General features: G+C 46.0%; 2 protein-coding genes across 3 annotated transcripts in view; one reads left to right on the forward strand and one right to left on the reverse strand.

The window, feature by feature from the left end:
• The window catches only part of LOC149332702 (uncharacterized), a 34879-nt gene extending 29882 nt beyond the window's left edge, over nt 1-4997 (reverse strand). The window contains exons 1-4 of one of the 2 annotated variants that reach the window (XM_089558287.1): nt 4089-4621; nt 2751-3251; nt 1947-2029; nt 144-264 (exon numbers count right to left, since the gene is read on the reverse strand). In XM_089558287.1, coding sequence (XP_089414413.1) covers nt 144-264; nt 1947-2029; nt 2751-3251; nt 4089-4109 — 726 coding nt within the window. In that variant the 5' untranslated portion in view covers nt 4110-4621. The other variant, XM_089558288.1, reaches the window with a different exon arrangement.
• A 649-nt stretch (nt 4998-5646) lies between these two features.
• Nucleotides 5647-22248, forward strand: LOC149332703 (UBX domain-containing protein 1-like). Its single transcript, XM_089558290.1, has 10 exons — nt 5647-5866; nt 5992-6045; nt 6164-6250; nt 8690-8800; nt 12141-12272; nt 13581-13700; nt 17217-17288; nt 17956-18118; nt 19129-19309; nt 22036-22248. Exons 1-10 carry the CDS (start codon nt 5814-5816, stop codon nt 22077-22079), a joined length of 1017 nt encoding a protein of 338 aa, XP_089414416.1. The 5' UTR covers nt 5647-5813; the 3' UTR covers nt 22080-22248.
• Nucleotides 22249-22675: the final 427 nt, after the last annotated feature.

Raw genomic sequence — 22675 nt, forward strand, 5'->3', positions numbered from 1 at the left:
CCATATATTTGTACGGGAAGAGCAAATGCCCATGCCTCCAAAAGTAATGGAGCAATCATTGACAAGAATCAAAGGTGCCTGGGTTCAATAAAGTAAGGCTTGACAAAACTGCATTTGGCACGGTGCAAATTCCTGAAACATACCCAAAGTGGAAGCTCACAGCCATGAACAGCCGGCCTCTCGAATACCGCCAGTAGATGATTGATAAGAATAAACATGTACAGGACCAACTGAAGACCCCAGTGGTGATAGACATTGTAGATTCTGGAAGACAAACAAACAAAAAATTAAAATACAGCAACACTACTTTTAAGTGGCCTGCAAAAGTTCACAGTACAAGCAAAATAGAAGCAGCATAAGACACTGCTCAGATGACTATACTTCATGTTTTTGCTAAAGCGAAAATTAAACCTGATTTTGCGCTACAGCTTTCTTATCAATGCTGAACTCATGCAGAACCCTGAAAACTACAGATTTCCATTCACAACACAGCCCGGAGATAAAAGGTTCAATTTAGGTCAGCGTCTATGGAGCAATGGAATGCTATCCACAAAACAGATAACTCATGAGTGCAAGGTCACACATTGCAGAGATAGAGGTACAGGTGTGCTCTAAATGCAGCTGGACAGACAGGAAACTGTCGCAAATGACAGACCGAAAAGAATGAGAGTGACAAGTGACACTGCTCAAAAGCTCGTGAGGCACATTATTCAGCTCAGCTAATTAAACTTTTGGTTAATACTTTATATTTCCTTAACAGCACCTGTGGTTCACCTGTGTGTAAATTATTTCTGATAAAACTACCGTATTTATCCAGATATAATGCAAGCATGAGTGTTGCGAGTGTTTTGCGATTACTGAACAGCATAAAATTCCATTTACAAATAGTATTGATTCAACTGCAATGCGAGGGGTGACTTTTCACTCCTGCTATAGAAAAAAGCAAACTTTTAATACGTTCAAGAAAATATGTTGCTTTAAGTAATGCACACCTACAGCACATACCGTATTTTCCGGTGTATAAGACGCGGCTTTTTTTCAAAAATCTTGCTGGTGCGTCCTATACAAGGGTGCGTCTTATATGCGAATTTTTCGGCTTTTTTTTTTCCGAGTTCAGAAATTACTCAGGTTCATGTTCAAGCTTTTTTCACCGGAAAAACATGGCTACCAATAACGCAGTTGTAACACGGCTATAATATTGGGACTGCCATGTGCAACTTTTTTAGGTGAACTTTATCATGAAACGGCGGGGTTGATGACTTCCGGGATCATAAACATGCGGCCGTTTCGAAGGCCCCAAGCAAATGTAATGTGAAATGCCGAAAGATGGTGACAATCGCGCTTTTCGCCATTGTGAAGACAAGCCAAGACAAGCCGGCATTTTTTTTTAGTCTCCCTTTGCAACTTTGTTTGCTCTGTGTACGTAATACGTGCGTTGTGCAAAGAGAATGTTTCAGCTCCACTGCCTCTAGGAATGGGCAAACTTTTTGATAGCGCATCCGAAGATGAAGACTTCGAAGGTTTTAAGTAAAAATAAAATGTTGTCATGGACATAAGGAGAGTTCTTTCGTTTTTTTTTTTTTTTGATAAAACGTGGGCGGTTATGGCGTGAGTGTTGCCTTATCGATCACTCAGCGTTGCTTAAGAACTCACAGGTACGGTGCATTTCACGATGGTCACACAAGCACGTTTAATTAAGTCTCACTAGCCTAACTGGGTAAATTGGGGTGCGTCTTATACACGGGTGCGTCTTATATACCAACTTTTTCAACGACAGCCTGCATATAAGGCAGGTGCGTCTTATACAAGGGTGCGTCTTATACACAGGAAAATACAGTATGCCTCACTATTACGGAATGATAAGAGATAACAAAAAAGTCTTTACAAGCTGGAAAAAGTGCATGCATTCAGCCCTTCACATATATATGACACAAAGCTATACAAACCTGACTGCTTTTTCAGTCATTTGGAAATCTGAGTGATAGCTTTCCATAGCATCTCTAACAAGTGCGCTTGCTATTACAAGGTCCTGCAAAATAAGATATGCAAAAAAAATCACAATTCAATACAGAAAGCCAATATGCAGCATATATCGGTGTTGCTTGCAAAAAATACAGCCAACTCCCAGTGTATGAAATTTCAATACATAAATGTGCATATATTGTGTTTTGCCATACAGGAAATTTAAGGACTCAAAATTCTGCATTCTGCAGCTCTAGATTTAAGCTCACTGATGAAAGCTAACCGATAAATAAACCACTGATGTTTGTGTGTTTGCTACCACGTTGTTGCAGTTATTACAGTTATTATTATTATCACAAAGACATATACATATCCGTTGTTGGAATTTTCTTCTCTAGCAAACTTTTGTGGAAAAAAACTATGTGTCATGCTACATCTCAAGCTATAATGCAAAACAGCTGATCACTTGAGGTTACTCCTTATTACCACTACTACAGCTAATTATTATTATTATTCAATATGCTGGACACTTAGCGCGCAACTGAAATAAAGTGGTTCCTCCTTTCTTGTCATGTGATGCACTTGCAAGTACCAGTTTTGCAATGTGTCAGATAAAACTGCAGTCACGGGAAGTAAAGTCTTATAAAGTTTAAGGCAAGTGACAGAAAGGTTAGAATCACAGCACCTTGGTGACTGCCTCCTCATTGAAAAGTGCATTTGTTTCTTGAAAACTTTCCCAATCCACCTAGATGCAATAAAGCGAGACTACAACTGCAGACGCCACTTACCCTTTCCAGAACAGGAGCATCTTCACCTTCCCTGAGCTGCGCCAATGCGTCCTTCGCCTCCAAGTCGATGCCAGTCTGTTCCCCATCCTTGCGGAAGGCCACTGTCGGCTCCCCGCGTACATCCACATCATTCTTCTTGTCCTGGAGTATTCTGTCGCGGACGACCGCGTCGAAACTGGAGTAGCTTCCAGAAGGTGTGTTGTCTTCCGTTGGGGTCGCACTGCTGGTCGGCTTGAGGACAGCGGCCGCCAGACTCAGCTTCCGGTTCAGCGCTTCTGGAGCCAGGCTGACCCTGCGGCCAAGGAACAGTTCGGGAGGAATGTAGCTGCCTCTGCGTTCGGGGCGTACACTCCCCCGGCGAACCGCGGCAAGGCCTTCGAAGGGCAGCAGGCTGTCCCGGCGTGGTGGGACAACACCTTCTTGTAGCAGACTCTCTCGGCGTGCCGCGACATAGCCTTCGGGGACCAGGCTGTCGCGGCGAGTGCCAGACATCATCTGCGACTGGAATTAAGACGTGCGTGGAACACAGCCGTGCTGTTAACATGTTCGCCTAAGAGAGGTGTACGCAGGTATATCATGCGGCGATACGGCTAGAAACTTTAAGCAAACAGGAAGCTCACATGACTGCTGTAATGATTGGAAGCGGTAACAAGCTAAGTATATGCATGCCCTGAGCGATTAGTTCACCTGTGCAAAAGGTATAGGATGTAGAGGAGCTAGATTTTGATTGCAAGCTTAATTACAGTAGAATGCTATCAACCATATTAAATGAAACTATCTCTGCCAATAAAAGCCTCATATTTTCAGCCTTGCCACACCATTTGCATATACATATAATTAGATGCTAAAACACATGCCACTCGCTGTGATGACTGAATGAAATTTGTTGAATGTACATGGGAGTACATGCTTTCAGTCCAATACATGGGGATAACAATTTAGCTTTTGCTCTGGGATCTTTGCATAACTATATGACACGATTTTTACTTATCTTGGAACATGGATTAACTGATGGAATATCTGTCTGCAGTGCAAAAGCCAGTAGTTCATTAGTTCACATAGTGTGCTTATCAAGTATATATATATATACATATATATATGTGCATGCTATAGCTACAGCTGCTCAACATAGACTGCAAAGGTAACCTATGCAACAGTGTCGAGCAAAATAGTACATGCCAGGGACTCCAGAGAAAGTACTCCGTTTCCATTGCGGCTAATCTGACGAACTGCCACAGGCTGGGATTTTTTTTTTTTTCTGCCGCTGCCAGCATGTGTGCGCGTTCTTTCCACAATATTAAACAGAAAGTCGCAAAGTAATAAAGAAGAGGCTCCTACCAGAATCATGCTTCGCATCATGGTTGAGTGCAGCTGCAGGGGCTGGCGTACCAGCGCAAAACGAAATAAAAAGCAGCAGCGTATCGCTGGGGAAAAAGAACAAAAGCCAACGATTGACTCAAAAATTGACGCTACGCGCTATGCGGAGATTTCGACCTCCGCTGGTGCACTTGCACACAGTGCGTGCTGCACGGTATGAGCGCGACTAAACGCGCAGGGCCTTTTCTTTTGTTTGTTTCAACTGAGTTCGAGCCACAGGTGCGAACCTCTAGAGGGGCCACGGGAGCAAGGGCATGTCAACAAATGACGACCTGCCTTTGTTCACATCGGCGCCGTCAAACGTGCCGATTGATTCCGATACACATGTTCCAGCCAGTCAGTGTCGCAACGATGCGACGGCAGACAGAAGCGGCTGAATACTATTAGAGACACAGACGTTAATTGGCGTAAAAAACAGAAGCGTGCAAGGTGTGTAGTCAACAGCATCGATATGAATTATGAGGCGTAGGGAACAACTATGATACGATCCAAAAAGTGTGCACTGGGCTACCTGTTGTCACCTGTCCGAGAGCCGATTGCTGGGAGCGTCGCCGCACTGCCCTCCCGGAGTCGCGCGTACGATTTGAACATGACTTGTGGGAGTATTTTTCAGGACGAAAAAAGGCGCACACGTGTGTACGTTCACGATCACCTGTCCATCGCGCAGGTGTTGAGCTCTTCCCCGGTTCTGAAGGTCCGGCGTTTCAAGCGCCGCGACTTTTGACAGCTAGGCCACTCCACACATGCAGCGACAGAGCGCGCAGCGCACAAATGCGGGAATCCACCCCCTTGCAAAACTGCCAGTCCGCTGCGAGCGCACCGGAGCGGATAAAGTTACGGTTCGATGCGGGTTGGAAGGCGTTGCGCTTTTCAGCCCATGCTCGGCCCAGCCGCTGTAATCGTGCATAAAGCGTCTACATTTCAGGCGAAAAACGGAAGAAATAAAATGAAAGAAATCGACTGAGCCTACGTGGACGAACTGGTCGCATAATTATTGTTACTGAAAAACCGTGCACTTGCTGATCACGCTTTTATATCATTGCGTTAGACGGGACAGAACTCATCGTGGCTAGCATGCTGCGTTTGCCCTTCGTTCACCTGTCTTTGAGGGTTGAAACAATTTCGTGGTAGCTTATTCCGAGTTTTATTCTAGCGCAAAGGCACGAGCTGCATTTATAGCTCGTGCAGTTACCGAAGTTTGCCACACCATACTAGGTTACGAGCGATAGCCAATGACCTACTTTAAAATTTCGCGGGTTCAGTGTCAAGGTTAGAGCCTCGGTTAGGACCTTGGCCAAACCGTCACCGCCCTAAACGTAGCCCACGCTACGAAACAAGAACCGAAACTAGTATTTGTTCTCTGACAAAAAAAAAAAAAGCACAATTGCATCTGAAGCAGCTGAAATGGGAATGGTAAATAATATATTGATTAGTTGAATACAAGACTCTACCTGTATGCATAATGTCATGGCTTCAACGCCGGAATGATTTTATAGACACGGGAAGGAGATGGAAGAGGCAGCGGCATTGGCAGCGCAACAGCTCAGCGTCAAGCCCCCTTTTGAGGCGAGGAGTTTGCCGTGTGTCGTTAACCGATGAAATAATTTCGCGTTGGTGGTTTTGTATATCTCGTTGTGCCTTTGCAAATCCGACGGTGTAGGGCCCGAGCAAAACAAAGCCTTCATCATGTCGTCCGTCGTGCAAATCCTCGAAGAAATGGGGTTCAGTGCGGAGAGAGCGTAAGTACACAGTCGGCATGTCTGTTTTTGTTTGTCATGAGAGCTCATTTAGATTGTTTTATGACCTCTCGTCGGCATTTACTCCTGTTTACTTACTTCTCTCTTTCTTTTTGTCGATTTTCTAGCAAAAAGGCGATTGAGGTGTGTGGAGACGAGAGCGTGGAAGCCGCTATGGAATGGTGTGTTTCATTTTTGTACACAAACCGATACTTTACGTTTTAGTCTTTGTAGAGCGGTTGAGGTGTCATTTTTTACCGGTATATTCTGCTTTTTTTTTTGTTCTTCATCTGTATGAAGGCTCCTAGCGCATGCTGACGAACCAATGGATGTCTCTGAGCCTGCTCCAAAAGTCTCCACCCCGCCTGCACCTGCAGCGAGTGGTGCCTCAGGTAAAAATTCATATAGCTATGGCCTAATAACCCCTGCTGTTGGCGCCTAAAAAAGCGCGCATCAAAAGTCTAGAATAACACTCGCTGTACCATTGACGAACGTGATGTGCACGTTCATTTCGCTGGCACGCGCGCATGTGCCGTGGAACACTGCACGTGCTCTAGACTGTTCGTCGCGGAGGAGCTTGGTGAGCGCTGTGATTTGTAGCATGCTTTCGGCGATCGTCCTGGTCGCCAGAGTAGTCTATGGCAGTGTTGCCGGAGCTTGTGGTAGGCGTGCCGCGTTTAATCTGTAACTGCGTAATTGCGTCGGTGAACGAGTGTGGCTGTGTATGGTAGAAGAAACTGCATGTCTGTCATATGAGTAGGGAAAAGCGCTTGCCTGACGTGTAAGTCAACGTCAGCACAGTGAATGTTGCTGAAGGGTAGAACTTTTTGGTGGCTAGTTGGTACATGGCTTTGAAAAAATGTTGTGGGCTAGAAGGACGAATACGGGGAAAAACACAAAACAGGACAGAGGCACAACTTCCAGGCATTCCTGTTTCTTGTGTGGCATTCAGGAGGCTTGTATTGGGCACTTCTGTTGCATCTGAAAATGGAGAACTGTCATTTGAGTGCTCACAGAGCCGATTTTTTATTTTTCTGGTTGCTTTATGTTGTTCTGCCAGTCATGTTCAAGAAATCAACCTGGAACCCTCCTCTACGGCATTCGTCATTAGTGTACTCAAATGGCTGGCACTCTTGCCTTCAGAGCCCCAGTATCAGATGCCAGAGAAGTGAACGATTTGTCCTCAGTATGCCCCCCAAGAAAAAGAGTGGGAGGTGTGATATGAGAAGAGCAAGAAGGTCATGGCATTGCCCTGTTGCCGCCAATCTATGAATGTGGTAACTTTGTATTCCCAAGCCAATTAACTGTGGAACCTTGGCATAGGGATAGGCTATCTTGTTGGTGCTTAATGCTCTGTAATCAAACAATTTGCGGAACAGGCTCAAAAAACATGACATTTTCTCAATGGTGATGATAAGGTTAAACTTCTTGTGCAATTTTAAAATACATGTTATGCACGGACACCGTAACACAAGTTACCATCACTGAAGTGCAACTGACAAGTGTCAGTTTACTACATGAGAGGCGATAAAGGACCTAATGAAAAAGGTTCAGGTTTCTGGTCAAGTCAGCCTTACGGTGAGATATGAAAGAAAAGGATAAATGGCAAAAGCGAGATGAAGAACTGGGACGCACCTGAGTCTGTGCAGTGTTGAGGATTTATTGTGTTCCTGCGTCCATGAATGCCGTGTGCACGGCAAGAACTTTGAGCATCAAATGTTACTAGCCTGTATCCAGCTTTTTCAAATGGTGAAAATTTGTTGGTCACACTCTTTCTAATGGGCCGCCGCGGTGGCACAGTGGTTAAGGCTCTGGCTCGGCTGCTGACCCGAAAGACGCGGGTTCGATCCCGGCCGCGGCGGTCGAATTTCGATGGAGGCGAGATTCTAGAGACCCGTGTGCTGTGCGATGTCAGTGCACGTTAAAGAACCCCAGGTGGCCGAAATTTCCGGAGCCCTTCACTACGGCGTCTCTCATAGCCTTAGTCGCTTTGGGACGTTAAAAACCCCATAAACCCACAAACCATCTTTCTAATGGATGAACATTCATAAATAATCTGATTTGAGAACAGAGAAATGAAGGAAAAGGAAAGGCATATACAGAATAGCATGGCATATGTGGGAGATTAGCAGATGGCTCCACCTGTGATCCGCGAAGTTGGCTATTTCTTTTTGTTTTGAGCAGTTCCTGTGACTGCCACTGGTGGCATGACAATTTGCTAGCCTCTGAGTTTTGGACTAGACTAGTGCCAAGTTTTGGCATTGGCAGTGTTACTTGTTCAGAAGAGCTCTGGCTGTATCAGTACCCAGGCTGAAATTGTGCAGACGGGAGTATGCTTGTCTAGACCACTCAAGCAGTGTGCTGTAAAGTAAAGGAAGCAAAATTATAATGCAGCTGCGTTGCTAGAGGCAAAATACTTGTTTCTGCATGGTTTGCATGTCTATATGGCTGCACTGAGGTGCAAGTATGGTCATTAAAACTCAGTACCCGCTTTAAAATTTCACTTTCCTTTCTCTGTACTGTATCTCTCGAGTGCTGTAAATAAATCCGCTCACACTGTACTCATTGCAGAATGGGAACGTGCAGCACTACGAGAACATTTGCCCAAGTTTTAGATTTAATGAAGGAGGAAAGTTTCAATAGTTTTGTCATGAATGAAAATGTTGTGAAATGTTCGCCTTAGGACTCATCTTCTCATATGTTAATGCAGCATTGCCTGCTGTGGAACTAATTAAAGTTAACGAATTGGCCAATGTGATGTAACTTCCGTGTTTTTATTGGTCAGCTTTTTAAGCTCGCCCCGTGTAATTCTTTGCACTGATTCACCTCAGAGGCTGCAGGCAACACTGCAGACAACAAGGACCACATGCAGCAAAGCAGTACAGAATCCAAGGAACACACATCTGATGCAGCTGCCAAGAGTCTCAAGTGTGACGAGTGAGTGAAAGTTGATAGCATGCGGATGCATGCTTACCTTTATATTCAGCTATGATCTGTTATTCTGAATAGGTTTTGGTGATATGTCTACTCATCCCTGCTATGTTAGACCCATGAATTTGGGAGTACAATAACCACTGGCAAGAATTTCTCTGCTTGAGATGGTAATTGCATTGCAGCATTGTGATACAACATTTGCGTTCTCTCTTGTTCTGTTCTGACTTGGTTCACTTTTATGGTGACTACAGTGAGTGTTTTGAATAGAATTAGACATACCAGAGCTTGTTCCTTAATGTAAACAGTAGTTGTGGTTGCATTGAAAAACTGGGAAGCAAGGCAGTTGAGTGAAGGTGCCGTACTCGGCAGGGCAGTGTACACTCATATCCTTATTGTGCTTTAAGACAGTCTCCCTGTCTCCTTAGTTACACACATTCCATCACTTCGTTTGGTCAGTTAACTGAAGTCTGCCCCAATAGAGTATAAAGTTTCTCAGAACGCTAACAAGGATGGTTTGGAATTGCGTAGCATGGTCAGATGACCACGGTGGGGAGGTGTAGGTGTCACAAATTGGGTTAATGACTGTCCAGTGTGGATATGGGAATTTTTTTTTTAAACGTCTAGCATTCTATTAGAATATTCGTTTCCATCGTCACATGGCTTGCACGTATAGTTTGTGCATACACCTAGGAGAAAGAGGTGATAATTGAGCACTGTGAGAGTGTGCCTACCATTGCAAGGTGTCTCTCCTCAGCTACATTTCTATTGTAAAATTACTTCTATGTTTTTAATATAAGCTTGTTGACCTGGAAGCACATTATCTAGACACTGCTGCAAGAATTCGAAATAGACTCGAAAGAAGCAGCTGTGGACATTGTACTCTGTGTAGCACTGTGGCCGGTTCATTAGGTGTGATGATGATGATGATCATGTTGATGATGATGTTTGTGGCCCTTCCTTTGCAACGGGCTATGTATGAAAGTTCGGATCGAGCCGAAGTGTCTAAGAAAAAAAAAATAAAAATGAAAGGAAAACTTTCACTCTTCTAGGTCAGCCCAATTAGCAACCCTCAGTTGTGCTAGATTCCTCTTGGGTACGCCACCAGTGTTCCAGCCTTAGCTTGGTGGCTTCCACTGCCTTTCATTGGAGGTGCTCATTCTCCCCACGAAATCCCATTGCTATCGTGAGCCCATCACAGGCCGGCATGGCATCGGTAGCATCAGGGATTCTTGCATTGCCTGTGCAAGTTGTGTGGGACGATTGGGGGGATGGGGCACAGGTAGGGGAAATCCAGCACGATGTTTCGTACAGACTCCTTGGCCCTGCGGCAGCGTTGATAGGTTGTGTAGAGACCAGCCATGAACTTTGCGCGCACAAGGCATGTTTGCGGTACTCTACTGCGGGCCTCGCACAGGAGCCCACTGCCCTGGGAGTTGTCATATATCACCTCCTTTTTGATAGTGGTCTTGCAGATGCAGTACATTGCCAGTGCCGGTTTCTCCATAGCTAACCGCTGCCATGTCTGTAGCTCTATGCCTGCCACCAGGTCTTGAACCTTTCGTCGCTGGTTAGGCCGAGGTGTCACTGCGAGTCGGGCAGCCTCCTCACCATATCGGTCCATGAGCTTCTTGTTGCACGAGACCCATTTCATGTTCAAACAGTGGTAGTGGACTTGCTTGGACATCGTCCTGGCCGAGCGTTCTTCTGGTGTTTGGGAGAGGCATCTCTCGTACATGAGCTTTGCGACCGCCTCTCGTGCCTCGAATGATGACCAGCCGAGCTCTCCCTGTACGGCGTCGTTTGGGGTGTATCGATGTACTCCCAGGGCGGGGTGGCCTGCTGCTCATTGCTTGGTCTTGAGGACCCGTCTTGTCACCGCTGACGCACAGATGACCGCGGTGGCGAACGTCAGGGCTGGCATGGCCACCGTCTTCCACAAATGCCGGGCAACTTCAAAGCGGCTGAAGGCCCACAGCGCGTGCTACACCAGGAACGATCGCCGCGCTGTAGCCTTCATTCTGAGCTGCTCATCGTATCGCTGGGCGTAATTTGGCTGTGCCACAATTTCAACCCCCAGGTATCGGTACCTCTCAGCCCATTCAATGCAGCCTCCCTGGAGGCGGAGTGGTAAGCTCTGTGTTGCCACTTCATTGGGGAAGAGCAGGGCCACCGATTTCTTTGTGTTGGAACCCATCCCCAGCGCAGTTCCCTCTTCTGCACATAGGTCCAGCAATGACTGGAGCTCCCCTGGGCCTCTCGCCAGCAGGGCAATGTTGTCCGCATAGAAGAGTGCTGGCAGACGTCGCATTACGTTGATGCCTCCCTCCATGTGACTGAGATCAAAACCCAGCCCACTTTCTGTGACTCGCCGTTCCATCCCACACACATACAACATGAAAAGAAGTGGGGACATTGGACAGCCTTGGCACAGTCCCTTGGACTCCTCTGCTGGGTTGATGAGCTCACTTCTCCAGTGGATGATGGCCTGGGTGTCTGCATAGAGGGCCCGCAGCAGTCACAGGAGCTCCCCTGGTATATCAAGGGCCTGGAGGGCAGTCCACAGTCCTGCACGTTCCACGGAGTCATATGGCTGCGTGATGTGTAGAAGAGCAAGAGCTTGAGGGCGTTTTTCCTTTGCCACAATTTCTATCACCTGAGTGATCACAAAGAGGTTGTCTTCGAGATAGCGGTTTCAGCGGAAGCCATTCTGGAGCTCTCCCAGGATCTGTGTACCCTCTGCCCAGCTCTGCAGGCGTGTCCGCAGAACGTGACAGGACAGCCTGTGATGGGGCGGTAACTCTCTGGAAGGTATATTTGTCGGTCCCCTTTTTCCAGATGAGCCGGATCCGGGAGCATCTCCAGCTTGCAGGCACTTTCCCTGTCTGCACAACGTCATTTAGGGCTTCCAGCATAAGTGGCCGTGCTCCTTTTCCCACTCGCTTTTAACAGTACTGTAGGGATACCATCCATACCAGCCACCGTCTTCCCTGACAAATGTTTGATGGCTCACTCCAGCTCCCCCCATTGTGACTGTGTACAGTGTATGAAAGCATTGTTGCCAACATTGTCAAAGAGCCCTGTGGATGTTTGGTGGCCCAGATCGTTTGGTTGTAATTAAAGGGAGAAACCTCCTCAAAGAATGCATGCTGTTTTATACAAAGTTGGGCAGTATTGTTTGCCTGGAATGATTCTGATGAAATGTTTCTCATGAGAATGCCTGATGAATGCTTTCATTAAAATTAAGTTTCTTTTGTCTTAGAGTGTTTCCAAGTGAAGCTCTCTTGTGATCTGTTGGGATGTGCTCTTGCACGCAATGCGTGACGTGTGCTCTGCTGTTCCCAAGGTGTGGGAAACTCTTCCGAACTGCACCCGAAGTGGAGTTCCACGCTGTCAAGTCCGGCCACCAAAGCTTCTCGGAGTCTGTGGAGGAAATCAAGCCCCTGACTGAAGAAGAGAAGCAGGAGCAAGCAAAGAAGTAGGTTTTCGTTTGTCCCTGGCTTGTTCTGGTTTAACACAAGAAAAAGAAGCCTGAACTAGTATAGTAAAGTCAGGTTTAATTATTGGCTGGTAACTTGTAACAAGGTATTCCATCTGCCGTCTCTCCTGGTATTGGTATCAGTTAGTGGTTATACAATTACAGTGTAGGAACAGAGGGAAGAGAGGCTCTTTTGTAATGGTGCACATGTGAAATGCTGCCATTTGACCCGGGGACACAGATCAAGATCCTTCAGCTGGCTGAAGATGCCGCCGCTGCCCAAGAGATAGCAGCCGTCATTTAAGCGTGGGGCGGCTTCGGGTTGCTCCTCTGTTTCCACTGGTTTTAAAGTTTCACCACCACCACCACTTGTGGATTTGACATGATTGTTGTTAGGAAGCAGCAGGGTTTGTTGTTGTCGGTAACAGGAGGGTACAAAGTGTATCATCCGAAGGTCGAAGTATAAAATGCCAAAAATCACTTTGTATGTAGTGGTAACTTCTTTCAGTGTGTGACACAGTAGCACTGGAGCTTCTCCACATGTGGCATCACATATAGGGAATGTGGATGTGATGCCACATCCACACAAACAATGAACAGCATGTTCAACAAAGGGCACTGCACTCATACAAACAAGGATGAGAAGGGTATACAGCAAGTGCAGTGTGCACATTTATCTTTATTTGTATGTGCACAGTACCTTTCTTTGATTATGATTGACCGACTCGCCCAACAATGTACTCTATTGAACAGCGTGTGATGAGTGTGGAGTTTTGGCGCTCTCGAATAACGGGAATACCACGCGGACTGAAGTACGCATTGGCACTGGAGCGGCAACATGCCTTCGAAAAATAAAAAAAAAGATTGGCTGGCTGGCTGATGTGCATGTATGATTGCCGCGTCACCATAAGCTGGCAGCAAGGCTCCGAGAACGAAACTACGCGGCTTGGTTTTCTTTTGGTTTATTAATGGCGCAACATGCATGCCATTGGCACGGCCAGATGGTGCATGTCTGAGGGGCGCGGGAAACAATGTAATATGCACTTCAGGCTGGGGACGAAAACTTGGACGATCACTTGTCAAGAAATTCACACTTGACGCGGTGGTGCCGCTTTGGAGCCTTTCCTAATTAACCGGTGCCAGCTCCAGGGCATCTGAATAAACGAGCTTCCAATGTCATCGAATTACATTGGTGTTAGTGGCACTCCGGCGACCTATTCCTAATTAACGGGGTTTTTACTGTACTGGCTTTATCATGCATGATTGCTGGTGGTTGCGACTTAATTTGCCGACTCCGTTGCTGTGCAGGCTTGAGGAGAAGATCCGCCAGCGGCGGCAAGAGCGGGAAGAGAAGGAGAAGAAGGAAGCCATTGAGCGCGAGAAAGAGCGCCGGAAGTTTGGCCAGGAGATTGCTACCAGCCGGCAGAAGTGAGCTTTTTTCTATATTCAGTGTATCCCGAATTACTTTTTTTGAATTGTGCTGTCTGCCTAGAGGAGACTATGGTTAAGGTGTCTGTTGGTCACGTAGCTGGTTGGTGGAAGAGCTTAACTTGTGTCTTGACTTTCTGGGAAAATCAAGGAAACAACAAGCTGCATACCATAAAGCCCATTTTAAAAGAATGGAAATCATGCCGCCATAAAGAGCGTTTTATTGAAGTAATTTTATGTCGTTTACGCATAGGTCACACACACATCACCCATAACTTCTTATTAACAAAAAAAGACAAAACCTGTGTGTGAAATGTGTGGTGAGGAGCTCACAGTAAATCACATCTTAATTTCTTGTTCGCATCTCGAAGAACTTGGAAAAAAATTTTTTACGCCATTTTACAATGACCACATTCCATTTCATCCCGCATTGCTTTTAGGCGAGCAAACACTTGTCGAGTTTTCACTTGTTTGTAAGTTTCTAAAGAAAGCGAATGTTTTAAATCTATTATAATGTAACCTCTATACACTTAACATAACATCACCTAACCTTGTGTTTGACGCATGATAGCCATAGTTGCTTATGCGCCATAAAACCCCATATATAACTAACTAACTGTGTCTTGACTTTATTGGTGTGCAGTAGTGAAGTTTTCAAATGGAATATCAATATTTGAGAAAGAAAAAGTGCCCTCGGTTTTGGAATTAGGCAGTAAACATTTTGTTTTCAAAAATTAGAGAGAAAATTGAGATAGGGCACCAGGTCAGCAAAAATTTTTTCACCTCAGTTTGATTGCTGGCTAATACTTTTGCTGCATCATTTTTAGCCAAATGCTTGGTCGCCCACTAATTGTGAGCAAGTCTTAACGTTCGACAGTCTTTGTGATGGATGCTCGCAAATTACGAACAAATCTTATGTTCGATAGTCTTTGTGAAAATGGCCCCTGAACTACATTGCAGGAGACTTTTGTGGAAAAAGCAGAGTTTCCAGTCGTTTTTGCCATTGTTACAGAGCACTGGCTCTGCGTAGCCGAGTGCAAGTCGGGAAGCACATGAGTCTTGCCTCAAGCTTCGAGATGTGGACGCTGTGTTGCTAACGAGCATGTGCGACCTGATAATGTTGTATTCACTGGGCTATTGCAAGTGGAAGTGCAACAGCACTGTTCATAAAGGGTGTTGCATTAGGCCTTCTGCGGGTGTTGACCGCAATGGTAGCGTTGACCAGGTGAGACTTCGGACCTTTTGAGACTCTGACATTGAGAGGTGGTCGCCGAGGCAAAAATGGGCTGAGGATCAGAAACCCTAAAAATGATTTATTCTCATGGCAGAAATGAAAATGGCAGTTCTTTGTACAACACAGAACACTTTTATGTGCTCTTATGATGCCTAGGGCAGTTGTTTTCCTGGGGGAAATTACAACAGTGAAAAGATAACGCAACACTACTCTCTGGTTTACATAGCCCCACCCATTGACATGCTAACACCTCCAGAGGAGGGTATATGCGCCTGTCTTATGGGACTGTGAAAGTTAACTGACCGTGGTGATGTGCGACGTATTCCTTGTAAGCCCAGTTCTTGCCTTGCCGCAACTGGGGGGGAGCACAGCAGCCTTGATGTGGGTGGTGGTGGTGAAAACTTTTATTTTGTGAAAAAGAGTTTGGGAGCCACAGAGTGGCCCCGCTACATGGTCGGCGTCCCTAGTCCGGGACACCGCATGACGAGGCCCTGTCTCTCGCCCGTTTCACCAGAGCCCTTTGGGACTCGAGCGAGGAGCAGTTGCGGAGGGCAGTCTCCCATGCCTCTCTGGAAGGGGTAGGGGAAGGGGGGAGGTGGGGCTTTTGAGTACATGCCCACACCATATGGAAGATATCACAGGTCTCCCCACAGTGTGGGCATCGCCCATCCGTGCTAGGATTGTAATGTTTTATTATTGCAGGACAGAGTAGAGTACCTGTCTGCAGGCGCCTTAAAGTTCGCTCCTCCGTCTTACTCAGCCCTTTTGCAGGGGCCGGGAAAAGGCGGTGGTTGTCGCTATAATGTGTTAATATTTCCCTGAATCGCAGCAGCGGCTGGTTAGTCTCAGAGCCAGAAGAGCTGGGATGAGGAGCCCGGTGAGTAAGCGCTCGGGCAGCCGCGTCAGCGGCCTCATTACCTCGTAAGCCCTGGTGGCCAGGAGCCCAAATGATTCGTTTGGGTGTTGGATCAGTGGCAGTCCGTCGTAGAATACAAGCAGCTAAGGGGGAGATCTCCCCTGCCAAGTAATGTTCACATGCTTTTCGGGAGTCCGTGATGATCACAACACAGCAGCCTTGATGTGGGAGCCCAAATTCGCCAAACAGGCTCCGGGTCACTCGTGCTATTTGTTAATATGCACCAATTTCTGGTATGGCAGTAGATGAGCTTGCAATTGGTGATATGAACAATGATGACACGAGGCGGTCACCAAGTGTTGGTGTTGGATGCGCTGCCGTCATGTGGCCTGCATGTCTCTCATGCGGTTGCATCCTGGTGCGCACGCGGCTTGACATCTGTTAATTGCGGTACTTTATCTATTTTGAACACGATAAAGGCTCCTGTTGTGCAGAAAATTTGATGTCAACATTGTCGGCATTGTGAGCAAAAAATCCCGGAGAAGCAACCTAGGTGGTCAGCCTAGGTAACGTGACCTTGTGGTGTCATCACAACATGCCCATCGGATCGTGAGCAAACTGACCACCTTGGCAGGTGGCAGTTAAGTTTAATGATTGGTTGCAATAAGCTGCCCAGCAGGAGCAACCTGGGTTGCACAAATTCCAACGATGGCAACAACTGCCATCGCAGGGCAATCACTTGCTGCACCACTACAGCACTCCGCCAGGAGGGGTATGAGGACTCGAAGGAATCCATGAATGCAAAGTCAAGAATTACCAATGCCGCATATATGGGCATTAACCCACTAAAGTGATCATGTAATACCCTTAAGACAGAGCTTAAGTGTCCGCTCCAATATTCTCTCACTTTACACTAATGATCGGACAGATCTTTTCCTATGAAGCTTATCATTGGTCAATAACCCCTTCGTCGCTAACACTTGAGGCCATAGTCCATAGGTCAGACTTCATGTATGTTTAGAATGTAGAGACAGCAGCTGAAACACCTTTGCCTTTTGATTTTCTCTCTATTATCCATTCAGTCCTGGTGTATGAGTGCACAACCACTGTGTAGGTTTGTGCAGTGCAGAGAAAAGCACTGCAAAGGTATGCAGGGAGTGGTTGGATGCTCTCTCATCTAATACCACAGAACAACCCACAGTGGTGGCTTTCAAAACGAGGGGCAGTTGTGTGGCAGAGTAGCACTGCAGAGCATCTGTGGTGCTCAATTCGTACAAACTATCCCTTGCGTCAAGGTACATTAGTGATGAAAAGAAGTGCAAACAGCAGAGTACATCGGCTCTGCTTTGTTCTCATTTCTTTTCATCGTCCCCTGTACTTTGTCTTGCAGTGATAAGTTCCTTTTTTTTTGCTCCTGCCTTTTCAGGATTGAAGAGCAAGAGATGCTGAAGTTGGCGGAGGAGAAGAAGCGAGAGAAGATGGAAGCCATGCTTGCAAAGTGAGCCCCAACTCTTGCACAGCCATCTCTTGTGCTTACTGTCTCTGATGTTTTGTCTGACCAAGCGCAGTCTAGTCTGTATTCCCCCATAGGACCAAGGAGACAGTAAGAAGCAGGCATTCTAACACAACCATATTTTATTTACTTACGGAGGCTGTAAAGAATGTTATGGTCATTTAGACAGAGATGTGCGTGGTAACTGAAGTCTTGACGCATGTTTGGAAGAAGCCTCTCTTTCAGCCCGGGTTTCTTTCCTTGCATTTGACACCGCTTCCATGCAGCTGTCGTCTATGTTACAAATGAAAAAGTTCTGCTTTGCGCTGCTTAGATGAGGAACAGAAGTTGAGACTAATTTGTAGTGTCATTACATTTTCAGTGTTAATATAAAAGAACTAGCTCTCCAAGAGCATGAGCAATGCCAGTTTTGAAGTCTGTTTCACTCCCCTATTTGTCTCTTTTGTGCTGAGTGTTTCCTTGTTGGGGGCTCTCTTTTCTTTTTGTAGCGGTAAGTCCCACGAACCCAGTGCCAGATCATTTTAGGGTATCCGCTTCCAACATTCTGAATGACTTACTATTTTTTATATGAAGAAATATATTCTAGCTTACAAGTGAGAGTGCTGTTGTACTCGCTTTCTTACTGTGTCATTCTTTTCTCTGCGTCAAATAGGAAGAAAGTCCTTGAGGACATTGAGAGGGACAAGCAAGAAAGGAGGGAAAAATTCAACATGGGGGCGGCGCCCGCTGCGAGTGTGCCGAAGCCCGCTGCCGCTGCTGCTGCTGCTCCTGCACCTGTGGAGCCCAAGAAGGAGTACGACCAGTGCAGGCTTCAGGCGAGTCGCCCTTTGCTCATCACTCTATTTGGGGAAAGAAATAAAGGCAGAAACAAGTACGCTTAGAAAAGCAGTTTGGATTGCAATGTAAATCACTTTTTTTAAAAGGACAGAAATCTGCTGTGTTTCTGTACATTCTCGTTCGCACAGCACAAAAAGACTTAAAGGGTAAAGAAAGAGCCCAGGCAATACAAGACAAGGTGACTTCATCCCTCGTCTTTTTATGCTTTGGTGGTCTTGTAAGATTGCAAGAAACGAAAAAAAAAATAGACTGGACGAGACCACAGCGTAGAAAAGACGAGGGCACACTGCAGGCTGCATGACCAGTAGTTTTCGTATGTTGCCGAATAAGCCAGGAATAGCGAAAAAAAACTTCCAGTGTGCTAGAATGTTACCTTAATGGGCAGTTTTGTCACAAGTTTACGGAGAGGACTATATGTTTTCATTCACCAATTTTTCAGTAGCTTCGTCACTATTCTGAAATGTGCTAGTATTGGTGTGCCAAAACCAGGAATGGAAGTGTTTGTTATTGAGAAAACATTATATGGCTCATCAACATGAAAACCCGGCATCGTTGAAAAAGCAGTGGCATTGCAAAACTCCGAACGTGTGACATCATCAAAGGCGGGAAAATATGAAATGTTAACTAGTAATATGTCTCTACTAGTACTTAAAACTCCAAAATTCTTCAGTTAGTACACAGTGCACTCCAGCCAGGGCATTTTACAAATTTGGATCAATTGTGACCGTACAGAGACTACTGTATGATTTCTAAAGCTTGGTAATGGCTATACCTCAGTACAGAGCTTCAGTGGCATGCTGTCTCTCCTTATTCTTTTTTTCGTTGCCTTACTGCAACAGTTCCAGCTTTCCAGTGCCAGTGGACTGCGTCTTTTCAATTTTTCAGCGCTGAAAAAAGCATGACTGTCAGATGTGGTTTGCAAACAACTGGGAAGGCCGTAATCGCACAGCTTTTGTGCTTGAGTGTGGAAGTGATTCGTGCTTTACAGATACGGCTGACCAACGGTCAGACATTGACGCAAACGTTCGGAGCCAACGAGGAGCTGGCTGCGGTGCGGCTCTACGTGGAGCTCAACCGGACAGATGGCGACCAGCCCTTCACGCTCATGACCAACTTCCCGCGGAAGGTGTTTACGGAGGAAGATTACGTGAAGCCACTCAGCGCACTGGGTGAGACATTCCGGGGCTGTGCTGTGTCTGCTGTTCTGATGTCAGTCTCATAGGTTTTTGCTTTTGAGCTGGACTATCCTTCTAGACTTCGGGGAACCCCCGAATGTTTTCGAAAGGTCCTGAGGAATCCTCTGTGTCTTAGGTTCTGTCCCTCCCTGCCTTGCATGCATGCAGATGGAGCTTCCTATGAAATGTGTTCAAATTCGATTAATTATGGCTGGCTGTAGGGTGAAACATTCTGAGACAAGAAATTGCAGTGTGATTAGTGCCAAAATAAATTGGCTAAAGGAGTCGTGGGAATCGATGCTTGTGCAGATCTAGGTGCTTAGGGAACCCAAAAAGAACTCCAGGGAACCCAGATTCCTTTGAACCCACTTTTTGGGAATCCCTGGTTAAACAGCACCAACAACTGACTGAAATTTGTTACAAGAGTGAGGCTGACTAGAAAAGTGCTTGCTTTACTGTAATATAATCAGGCATTGTTATATTGGTTAAACAAGGAATCCGAGTTTTTAGTTGGGACTGAAAATCTTGCAAAGCAAGGAAAACTGACTTTCCTTGGTGAAAGCTTTATACAGTTCTCCATACACTTTTCTAGATCGTATGAAGGGCGCACTAGGTAGTGTATTGGCATCATTTATGAGTGACCTGGGGCTGACGTGCTCCAAATATACCTTAATTAAAACCAGAGGTGGCTGTCGCAGTTTAGTGTCGGGTCGTGTCAAGTATTCCCTCAACATCAATAATGGTGCCCCAGTACACAGTCCTGTATCTGCTGTGGTGACCATGTACACAATTGAAATGGAGTGCCACAAGGGTTTGGAACTGGCTTGACACTCACCTTTGCTCCTGAAAAAGCCTACTGCCACTAAACAAAGCACCCAGAATAGATGCTCAGAAATACTTGAAACTAAAAACATTTTCTGCCACTACAAGTAATATTGTCCTTTTCAAAAGCCAACAGTATACCACTGAAGATGGCTATGGTTTGCCTGAACAGTTATAGTCGTTATAATGTAACAATACTAGTTCTATTTTTATTTTTCCCAAGGTCTCAAGCTCCCTCCTCATGTTATACTTGTGCAAACAAGGTAAATTAGCCATGACATCATTGTTCTGTCATTTTTACTGATGTCCGTAACAACAACAATGCTTTGGAAAAGAAATAAAGTGAAATCTCGTTATTACAATCCCCACATTAACGAATTTTTCAGATTTACGAACTTTTCAAAAATTCCCGCCTGAATGCCTATAATTTCAGTATAAAAATATTTCGCTACTGCGAATTTCAAAATACTGAGCATTTCAGAATCGTGTGCGTAATTTTTTAGTAACCCATAATAAAGGCACCTCGTTATTACGAACTTGCCCAGGAGTAATGGCACTGAAAACACTACTGAGGTGCTCGATTTATGCCGTGCAACATCACCAGTCTCGTGCTGGAAGCTGGGTGTGGGACTGACGGAACAGCAGACCACGTGGCTTTCCGTTTTTAAGTGCGTGCATTTTTTTAAAAAGTGTATTGTTGTGTGAACAAGGCTTCACTATGCTTCACTAGCCTCTCCGTTTTTCTTTGTGCTTTTGCTGTCGCGTGTGTTCAACTGCACCACCAAAATTTGCGTGGTGCATAGACGGGTGTTTGACTATCGGATCTGCTGGTGCTCGTGTTGAGAACACGCGATGACAGTTTTCGCTAGAGAAGGCATGATGACAACGAACTGCCCCGTCTCCGCGAATGGTCGGACTGCTTAGTTTAGGTTTTGCTTATCTGAGCTTCGCGCCAGCTCGCAGGCGACGGCTTGAGCAGCCAGCATCTGTCCGCCAGTCCAGTCCAGCTGAGCACCGTTTCGGGCGCTGATTGGTGTGTCACTGGTGTTTTCTTCCCCATTTTTTTCCCACCGCTTCGGCGGCGCTGAGCCGTTTCCTTCGCTGCCGTCCGCATGCTTCCATTCTTCTAGTGTACTGAAACTGCGCGCTTGTTGCGTGCCGTTTACTGTTTTTTCGGTGAAGCCTCCACACACGCGACGGTGCCTCTTATGATGGGTGCGGCGTGGTAGCTGTAGAGCTCCACCACGTTGCACCGTGAAGGATACGGGAGGCTGTTAGGATATTGGAGCAGTTCTGCTTTGATGCTCCCGACAGTATGCATTCAGTTAAGCTTTGATGGAAACGTGAAAAGTGGTCATTGCTGCCCTGTTCTCATCTCAAAATTGGGCAGCCATTGCCCAGCCTTTCGCCAAATAAATTTGACATGACGCAGGCAGCTCTTGACAGTTGTTTCGGGGCCATTCGATAATTCGAACATTTTAACTAATGAGCTTTTACTGTGCTAGCTTTGATTTCCGAGTATTTCATTATTACGATATTTCAGCATAATGAACTAAACTTGGCGGTCCCACGAAGTTCGTTGTATTGAGGTTTCATTGCTAAAGAACATGCCCACTAACGCAATTCCATGAGAAATGCACATATCTGTGGTTTTCAGCAGAATCGTGACGAAACTAGAGGCCTGACTTATGCCTCAGAAAGCTTTTGAGGAAGCAGTAGCATAGGTTGTCAGTGTACTCTATGGAGTGCACCATTCAAAGCGCTCTACTCAAGTGTTTGGAGGACTGTACTGTTGGATCCACCTCATAATGCGAGTGACCACAAATTTCACGGAGCAACGGAGTGAAGGTAACTGATCCTCAGTTCTTTTCCTTTTTATTTTTTTTCTCCTTGCCCAGGCCTTGTTCCATCGGCGGTCGTGATCTTAACGAAGGCCAAGTGATCTAGCCGATATGCAATTAAAGCAGCCCCAAGGAAGGCCACCTTGGAAGCTGTCACGTGCAGGTGGAGCGCACTGCAGAGATTTGTATTATAATAGAAACTGTGCTCTGGAATAAACGTCTGTTTCCACTGTGCTTTGGGAAGCATGGTGGACATTTTTATTTTCTTTATCACGACTCTTCTTTGTCGTCTCTTTTTTGTTTTGTGTGTGAAGGTGAGCTGCATTGAGAGTGTCCAAGCTAACTGCATTTCTACTCAAAAGCTCTTGGTGTAGCAGAATGAAGTGGTGTATGTACAGTTTTTCAAGAGTTCCCAGGCTACAGGTTCTGTTTTTGAGTTTAATAGTCAGGTATATGCGACACCTCCAGTGGTCACACCTGTGAAAGGTGAGGAAGAGCCTTATCTTCATTCCTGAGGGCCTTGGTAGCTTAATGTGCACCACAAGTACGAAAATATGTTGCTTAAAGAGAGACCGTGTGGCTTGGAAACTTTGACTAGTCCTGTACGTAGCGATCTGTTTTTTGAGAGTGAGGGTCATAGCTGAAAGCCTCTACTTCTACAGTTTTCTGCGTCGCATGATGCTGACAAAAGCATGCG

Source organism: Amblyomma mixtum, chromosome 8 (genome assembly GCF_055824585.1).
Source record: "Amblyomma mixtum isolate Tamu chromosome 8, ASM5582458v1, whole genome shotgun sequence".
NCBI lineage: Eukaryota > Metazoa > Arthropoda > Arachnida > Ixodida > Ixodidae > Amblyomma > Amblyomma mixtum.

Bases quoted from the DNA above. Each gene is read 5' to 3' on its own strand.
- LOC149332703 (XM_089558290.1), top strand. From the start codon at position 5,814: ATGTCGTCCGTCGTGCAAATCCTCGAAGAAATGGGGTTCAGTGCGGAG. The intron at 17,289-17,955 runs GTGAGCCCCAAC...TGCGTCAAATAG, and splicing joins ATGGAAGCCATGCTTGCAAA to GAAGAAAGTCCTTGAGGACA. The intron at 19,310-22,035 runs GTGAGACATTCC...CTCCTTGCCCAG, and splicing joins GAAGCCACTCAGCGCACTGG to GCCTTGTTCCATCGGCGGTC.